Here is an 8339-nt window from a genome sequence, read left to right as displayed (position 1 = left end):
CCAAGGGACACACCGGGAGTGTGGTTTTCGTGCAAAAAATCAATCAATTGATGTGCGCTCGTGGCACTCTCTCTCCCTATGTGTGGCCACACACACACGCGCAGCCATTCGGTTACCGGGTAATCGATACTTTTTTCTCCTGGGTACTTCTCCTAGGGCCTTCCTTTTTTGTGATAAATTATTCAATTGAAATAATAGGTGTGTGGTGTAGGTAGCGTTAGGCATGGCGCAGGGAGGCAGGCGATGCATCCCACTCTAAGCGCATATTATCATATTTCATGTCCATGGAATTATGCTCAATTGTTATGATCGTACGGGGAGGGGGACTCGAATGAACCAAGGAAAAGAAAGGAAATGCGATGCAGAGACTGTGTATTCTGTGGCTGAGATGCCATTCATCTGGAATTGCTGCTGTGTTCGGCAATTTCCTGTAAAAAGATCTTTTCCAATTCCATACCTCGGGATGTTCAGACTTACAATGCCCGATTCTAATAGCAAAATAGGCCTTTCAGGTGATGCGATATAGAAATTGGAAACTGAAGCTTAGAACCTTGAATGCATCATTTGGATAGCATTTATTTCTTGAAGCCAATTCTTCGATATTTTCCCTCGAATTCGATTTTTCCCTAGACAGTCATCTTTTGTGAGTATGACGTCAATAGCTATATCGCATCAACCACGTAGAGCTGATCTGGAAGCTTCTATTCCTCGGAATAGACCACTTGAATGTTAAATCATATACCACGAGCTAAAAATCAACAAAATTACGCTCTTCTACAAGTTGTCTTCAACTACAAGATGTCGGAAATTTGTTCTCCATAAAACGAAGAAACTTTTCCAAACATTTCAATTGAAATCCATCGGCGAAAACATTTCTGCCTCGAAAAAACACCCCACCAGAATCCACTTTTATTACTACCACCGAAGGACTTCCCTGTAAAAACAGGCCTACTGCGCCCCGCATCATCGTAAAAGTGGAAAAAACACTTTGCCTATTTGCGTGTTTTTATTGCGAATGAATTTGTCGCACCCACCGGAAGTTCTAAGAGCCTCTTAGTGTGCCATGCGCCGCAAAAATTTGGCAACTTCAGGATGTCTTGCCCTCTGCTGCCAGATGCATCATCATCTTGGTGCCGCGACCACAAATGTAGGTCAAATCGACCAGATAATAATGACCACCATCTCCGGAATGATGACTACTGTGTGTGTGTTGCCTTCCCAGAAGGAAGGTTAGAAAGTCTACAGCAGAACCGCAATCATCCCTCGCCACGAACGGTTAAGGATCCTTCGGTCGAAAGGGCAAAGACACACCACCGGGTGCTGGTTGCTGCTGCTGCTGACCGGGTGGTCGCGCCGAACGGTCACCCCGGTTTCGATGCGATGCGAAATCAAATCAGCTCATTTCCTTCTCGAAGTAGAAGAAACCTCGTGTTTTTTGGCTAATTTTTACGACTTTTGGGAGAGATTTGTGGGCCCAAATGTGGGGTGGTTGCCCGGGACTTAGGCGCTCGGTTGGGTCACCTCATCTACCTGGACTGCCTGGTGGCCCTGGGTTACCGGTGGTCCCCCTCCCACCCCTCGTGCCCCTGGGGAGGACCAACCCCCGAGACGCACGCCCCGTGAGAGTAGAAGGAAGCAGCAAAACAATCGCCAAGAATTATGAAAAGGTTGAGGTGAGCCATTTTTCGCTGCCACTCACCATCACCACCAACACCGCAACGCGGCCAAACCGTGGCCATCGCCGGCGGGATTAATTTGGAAGTGGCCCTTTGGCGTGCTCACGGAGCGCGGGGAGGAACGCTTGCACCGCTTGGTTGTACGCGTACGGATACAGGAAAGGAGGGAATGACGATGGGTAGAAGAGTGAAGTAGTTCACGCCGGTTGGCCGCTGGGGGGTTTGCGGTTTCGCATGAGGCCGGAGGTCGTCGCGCCTATGCAAAAGCGGACCGGAGAGCTGGGGAGAGTGTTGGCCGCTTCTTCGTTGTCTCTCCTTCATCATCATCATCATCGTCGTCGTCGTCAGCAGCAGCATCATCTGTCCGTCGGGGTCGGGTCGGTAATTTATAGAAGTTCTTGGGAAAGGATTTAGGTCAGGTCCGTAACTGTAAATTGGTTGATTTACTACCAAACTCCCTCAAAAGCGTCAGCCGTCGGCATCGGCATTTTCACCCCCAATCATGCTCGCAACTCGCGGATACACCTTTCGCTCTCTGTCTCTCCTTTTCTCTCTCTGTCTCTTCTTCTTTCGCGCACCCTCAAAGACACACTCCTAGAAAGGCCGGTCCATCGGCGGGCGGTGTTTCTGCAATTTCCTGCAAGAATGTTGCAGGTCACACCTCACCAGAGAGAGAGGTCCAGGTCCAGAGCTCAGGAGGAGTCTGCTGGTCCAGTTCCAGTTGTACAGTGCTGCTTGCATAAATAACCACAAAAATCCATCGCCGTCTGTCACGTGTACACCACCGCCACCACCACGGCGAGTGTTACCTAATGATCGCACAACCAACCCTCGAGATACACCTTTCCCGAACCGCAAAAGGTTGCCCTTGGGCAGCATAATTTTCTAGGCGCTCCCATTGCCCGGTCAGCATTCCGTTTGTGATGCAAAACAAAAAAACCGTGGGAGAGAAGAGACGCGCATTGCACATGGAGGGAGAGAAACCATGAATGGAATGAGGAGAAGTAATCAGTGGGGAGTGGAATTTTTAGTTAGTTATTTAATTGAGGTGTTTGAACAGAAACAGAAAAATCCATCCTCGCATTCGACGGGATTCGAACCTGGGTCCTTTGATTGCTCAGCCGCGACGCTATCTTTCGTTCTACGCTTACTTACAAAATGCTATGCATGCTTTGAACTATAAAAAAAATCACGTATCCATCACATCCTCTCACATCTTTCTATCATCAGGACCGCGCAACTCCACTGTTCATAGCGGCACAGAATGGGCACAGCTTGGTGATGAAGCTGCTGTTGGCCGCCGGTGCTAACCCGGATGCAGCCCGCAACGATGGAGCCACACCGCTCTGGATCGCCGCTCAGATGGGTCACGATCATATCGTCAAGATACTGCTACACCACGGGGCCTACGTTGATGCGGTGCGATGTGTAAGTGTGTGTGGAGTGGTGCTGAGCTGAAGGATCTCTGATGGCCATGTTTAATCCTTCCTCTTTCCCCCTCAAAAAACCCTCTATCACAGGATGGTGCGACGGCACTCTTCAAGGCGGCCCACAAGGGTCACAGTTCGGTGGTGCACGAGTTGCTCAAGCATCGTCCCTGCTTGGGACTGCTGGAAAACGGTGAAACGGCACTGCACGCCGCGGTCATGTTTGGGCATCTTCCGATCGTCAAGCAGCTCGTCGGTGCCGGCTGTGATTGTGGCGTGAAGAATCAGGACGGCTACACACCGTTGCAGCTCGCCCGGCAGCAACAGTACGCCAGCGTCTATCAGTATCTGAAAGAACGCATCGGCCAGCAGCATGCCGATCATCAGCCTGTCCAGCAGCAGCAGCAACAGCAGCAGCAGCAGCAACAGCAACAGAAGCCGCAGCCAGCTGGTGGTAATGGAGGCTATAAGAGGTCATCTGGTCAGAACAGCTCCTCGCAGCTAAATGGCGGTGGTGGTGCTGGTGGAGCAGCTCCAAAGACGACAACCACTAAGGTGGCAATTACGAGCTAAATTAACTTTCCATTTCTACGTGCTTCCACCACTAAGCAATACCCGTTTCAATTCGATTCCCTCCAATTGTTGTTGAATTTACGTTTTAATCTGTTCGCTTCTTTTAACTAGTGATTAGCATAGTAGGTAGAAACTATTTCAATATTACAAAGCTTATAGAATCCGTGCTGCTTCTTTCTGAACTTCTGACACTCAAAGCTCAAAAAATAATATTTAACAATACGTAATCATACCGCTCAAAAACAAGTAACGTGTAATACATTGCGAATTGCATGAATAAGCAAATACCAAAAAAATAAAACAAGAAAAAGAGCGAGAGAGACAGAGGCTCAGCTGATGGAACTAACGCGTTAGTATTACAAAATTACGAATTTATCATACGAATTGGATTGTGTGGGGATTGTGGTTTTGCGAAACGATTTAGAAAGAACAAAGAATGCATTGCATTCGTACTCGCGCACCCCTCGGTTGGAAGAGCTCGATCGGAATAGAGCAGAGAATGCAGAGCAAATGAAACATGGTGCAAGCAGTACCATCAGCAGCATCAGCAGCAACATCAGGGACACCCATAACCGTGTGTGTGTGTGTGGGTGTGTATCCTTTTACCACGACACGTCGCCTGCAAACAACAATCGCTTGCGGTCGTCTTCCTGTAAATTGTTATGGTTCTCGTGTTACGTTTATCGTTATTATTGCTATCATTGCGCGGATACACCCGAGAACCGAGCGAAATATGATTGGCCTCGCCACCCTGTGGATGGCAGACCCGGAAGCAGCAGCTCACATCTTTCTCACAGCACGACACCACCCGCAACCACCATCGGGCCACATCCCGCGGAATATGGTTGAAGGTAGCAGACGCGTACCTCGGGGGGGGATGGTTCTGTAGCAAGCAAAAGGATCAAAGCTCGATCGAAACGGAAGGCAAAGGGACCCAGAGGAAGCGCAGGCCGGAAGCGCCGGAGTGCACTCTGCTATTGACACAAGTCACCTTCCTAAGGGAACACACACACACACGGGCGCTCGCGCGCTCGCGCTGTTCGCTTTCGAACCAAAAATCGCGAATCCTTTCGCGATGTACCGCCATGGCATGCATGGCAGCAGCTTCCACGGGGCTGCCTCGGTGCTGTCTCACGCTGTGAGCGAGATTGAAATCGAACATCCCTCCCCATTGGGGGGGACCACTTCAATCGACGCTCGCACGTGTGTGTGTGTGGCTGTTTGTGCCGGATGGAAAATGGAAAACTTCAGCGCCATCCAGCGCGCGCTCTGTCGTTCCATATATTCGTTGCAATATTGTGCGGACGTTTGTGTTATGCGAGAGAGAGAGTGAAGAGAGAACGGGAGCACGGGCACGGGCCGGAAGACCATTGATTTGCGATCGCAATGGACACCGTCACCGTGGGTGGGCCCCGCCGCCAGGGTGGCATTCCAAAGTCGCGACCGGTGTGTATGTGTGTTACACATTGAAAAAACGCTCTCGATTCACTGTCCATTGGTTGGCGACTCGTTGTGGAATCAATGTACGCCTGTAGGGATACCACCAGACCAGCAGGGACACGTTAACCGTGCAGACCAACAGACCAGACATGTGTGTGTAGTTCTATTGCTAAAACCAATGGTCTACCCGGGTTGTCCTGGGTTCCTGTGCACTTCCTGCACTTCCTCTTACTTGTTGCTGCTCCTGCTGCTGCTGCTGCTGGTTGTGGTGCATTCGCAAAAATGTTATTATAGAATACCAATTGCAAATAAAGAAGAATAGAGAGAAAAAGAAAGAATGAATTGGAAACTCCGAAATGTTGACGAAAGCGCGCGCGTTGTCTGTCGAACGGTTGTGGTTGACACAACGACGGGTCGCATGGGGTCTCGATGTCCGGGTCTCCTTTCCTCTACAAAAGAACCTGCTGGTGGTAGGTATACGCTTTTCATTTACAGCATCCAGCGTCGCAGCAAAACGGAACGCGGAATTGTGATGCATTCCGATTGATTGAAGTTTAATGTTCTGTCCTCCCCTCTTCTGTCCCTTTCGTTCGCTCGAGATATCTTATTTTCCTCTCGCTACGCTTGCTCGGATGAATGGTCGGATGCGCTCCATGACGTTTTTTTTTGTGTGTGCGACATCGAAATCGAAAATAATATCTCAACCACCGCCGTCTTTGTGTTTGTCGGAATCTCTGTCGTTTTTTTTTTGCGGAAACTTTCCTTAGAATGCTGGTGACCACTATTACCGGCTCATCAATTATCCTCGGTCGGTCGGTGCGCGATCATTAGACCCCGGGTTCCATCTTTTTCTTATAGAGCAGCGACATCCGAAATCACTGCGCCGTTTGCCGAATCCGGATTAGATTTATGGTACCGGCATTGCAATTAGCGACACTCTCGACACAGAATTCGGTGTCCTTCTCGTGTGTCGTAGTCCCAAGTACCTGCTGGTTGTGGACCGGTACAATTCGAGCGTCTTCCTCTGTTCTGTTGTTGTAAAAAGCGACTCAATCTCAGTCAGAGAGAAGGTGGTGGAGGCTGCACTGCGGCACTCGTAAACAATTTCGTCACTTGGCCGTTACGGTGATTTTATGCTTTTGTGGATTAATCCTTCCGGACCTCGGGAACCAAGAATCATCAGAGAGCGAGCAAGGGAAAAGCAAGAGAGCGAAAGCACGATCCGAAACACCTCAAGTCGTTCCGAAAACGAGGTGAAATAAAAAGGCGAAGAAGCGAGCGGTTCGCGCGCACAGAAGAAGCTGCAGCTGAATGAATGGCAAACGGCACCGACTCACCGAGAGGTGAAGGAGCGGATGGCCGAGGGCCGAGGGCCGAGAAACCTGTGGTGGCAGTGGCAAAGAGTGGAAATGGGACTCATATTTCACACGCAGGTTGACAGGACGGGGGCCTTCCGAACGCGCCAACGTCCTGCCGGTCTGAATGCATTTCGCTCGCTCTTCGCTTCTCCTGTTCTCAGCGAACCGGATTGGCCCCGGCCACGATGTGATGGTGTGATGCACCGCCACCACCACCAGCCCAGCCCAGCCCGGCACCAGCACCACGGTTGTCAATTTCGCTTTTGCACACTTCGAGGCTCCACCGGTGCACCACGGAGACCACGGTGCCGCAAGGGCAGACAAATTGAAGTCGAACCTCTCTCTCCGCAGGCCGGCGTGCCGACCGAGTAGTGTCCTTCCGCTTGCATTCGTTCGGCCAAGCACTGGACACCGTCGCCACCGTCGCCACCGTCTTCGTCTTGTGGTTGTTGTTGCTGTTGCTGTTGATGGCAAATAATTGAATAACAAGGAAGAGAGGAATGATGATGATGATCGTGGTGGACATGGGAAGAGGAGGGGAAGGGGGGCACGCACTCTGCCGCGACCGGGCCTCGAAACCGGAGAAGGTATCAAATGTCGATTTCGTTCTCCTAAATTACTTCTTGTCGAGTGCGTCGCGTCGCCAGCGTCGCCAGCCGTCGCCGTCTTGGACCGATCGAGCGCGCGTCCTGAGTGTGTGCGCGTCGAGCGTGAGCGCGCGCGCGCCTTCCTTTCGTTTCGTTCACGCACTCCAATCAGCAGTCGCACCGCCAACGGCCATCGAGCGGCGCGTTACCAACGGAGCCCGAACCATGAGGGAAGTGCTGGTTAGCGCTGATTATGTTACCTTCGGTTCTTTCCATCATCGATCATCGTCGCCATCAGCGTCGTCGTCCGTCGAGGGCCGGCCGCGTCGTGGCCAGGTTGTGGAAGACGATCCGTAAATTGGGAAGTGTTCAAACGTTGCGCCAATGCGCACACACACACACACACGCTGACAGAGGACAGGCCATTGCACTGGCCGTGTGCGTGTGTGCCTCATCCATCAGGACCCAGAGCAGGATTTGCATCCTGTTGCTGCTGCTGCTGCTGCTGCTCTCCCCGTGGTGTCCAAAACACATCGATTTCGATCCCGAAAAAGAATCTGCGCCCCAAAAGACGCGAGAGACGCTGTCCGGTCCGCTTACGCCGTTAACAAGGTGCCCCCTCACCGCTCCACCGCCCCACCCCGCCAGCACTATCCTTCTTTTTTCGAGCAACGCTTAAACGATGCCGCTCTGACGAAGCGACGATCGTCGATCCTCTCGGGACTCTGGGGACCAGGAGGGGGGTGCGAAATGACACCCCGAAAGGAAATGGCCGAAAAGCGTTGCAATTTGTAATTATGCGCGCTTGTTCCGGGGCGTCCGTGTGCATGTGCACGCCCTTGTGTGTGTGTGTGTGTGTGTGTGTGCGGTGCCGTCGAGAGTAATTTAATTAAAGGGCCGAGCGACGCCAACCCAACCGAAAGGCTCCTTCAGACCGCGCCATTGTTGACACGAACCGCACTGTAGACACCTTTTGGCACCCCATTCGGTGGCAGCAGCATCGCCATCGTCGTCGGCGTCTGATGAAAGCTGTTTGTTGTTGTTGTTGTTGCGTTGTGGCCGCCGCCGCCGCAACCGCCGCCGAAATGTTTTATTATCTTGGCCGAAAACGGCCGTCCTTTGCGCAATGTCGCAATGTCGCGATCGAAAACGGGGATAAATGAGGATCGATCTCTTGCTCTCTCTCTCTTGCTCTCTCTCTCTCGTGAGGTGAGGCTGTTGAGAGGTGATCGTCGGCTGCGGCCTGGCATCGGCGCGGCATCTGGTGCTAATTATTGT

General features: G+C 51.7%; 1 protein-coding gene across 2 annotated transcripts in view; it reads left to right on the top strand.

Annotated features, from left to right (window-relative positions):
- LOC125951630 (ankyrin repeat domain-containing protein 29) overlaps window positions 1–4999 on the top strand; it is a 200221-nt gene extending 195222 nt beyond the window's left edge. For both annotated transcript variants that reach the window (XM_049680594.1, XM_049680593.1), the window contains exons 7-8: window positions 2907–3104; window positions 3197–4999. In XM_049680594.1, coding sequence (XP_049536551.1) covers window positions 2907–3104; window positions 3197–3676 — 678 coding nt within the window. In that variant the 3' untranslated portion in view covers window positions 3677–4999. The remainder of the gene's footprint in view (window positions 1–2906; window positions 3105–3196) is intronic.
- Window positions 5000–8339: the final 3340 nt, after the last annotated feature.

Source organism: Anopheles darlingi, chromosome 2, assembly GCF_943734745.1.
Source record: "Anopheles darlingi chromosome 2, idAnoDarlMG_H_01, whole genome shotgun sequence".
NCBI classification, from domain to species: Eukaryota; Metazoa; Arthropoda; class Insecta; order Diptera; family Culicidae; genus Anopheles; species Anopheles darlingi.
This window is presented reverse-complemented; position numbering and strand designations above follow the sequence as displayed.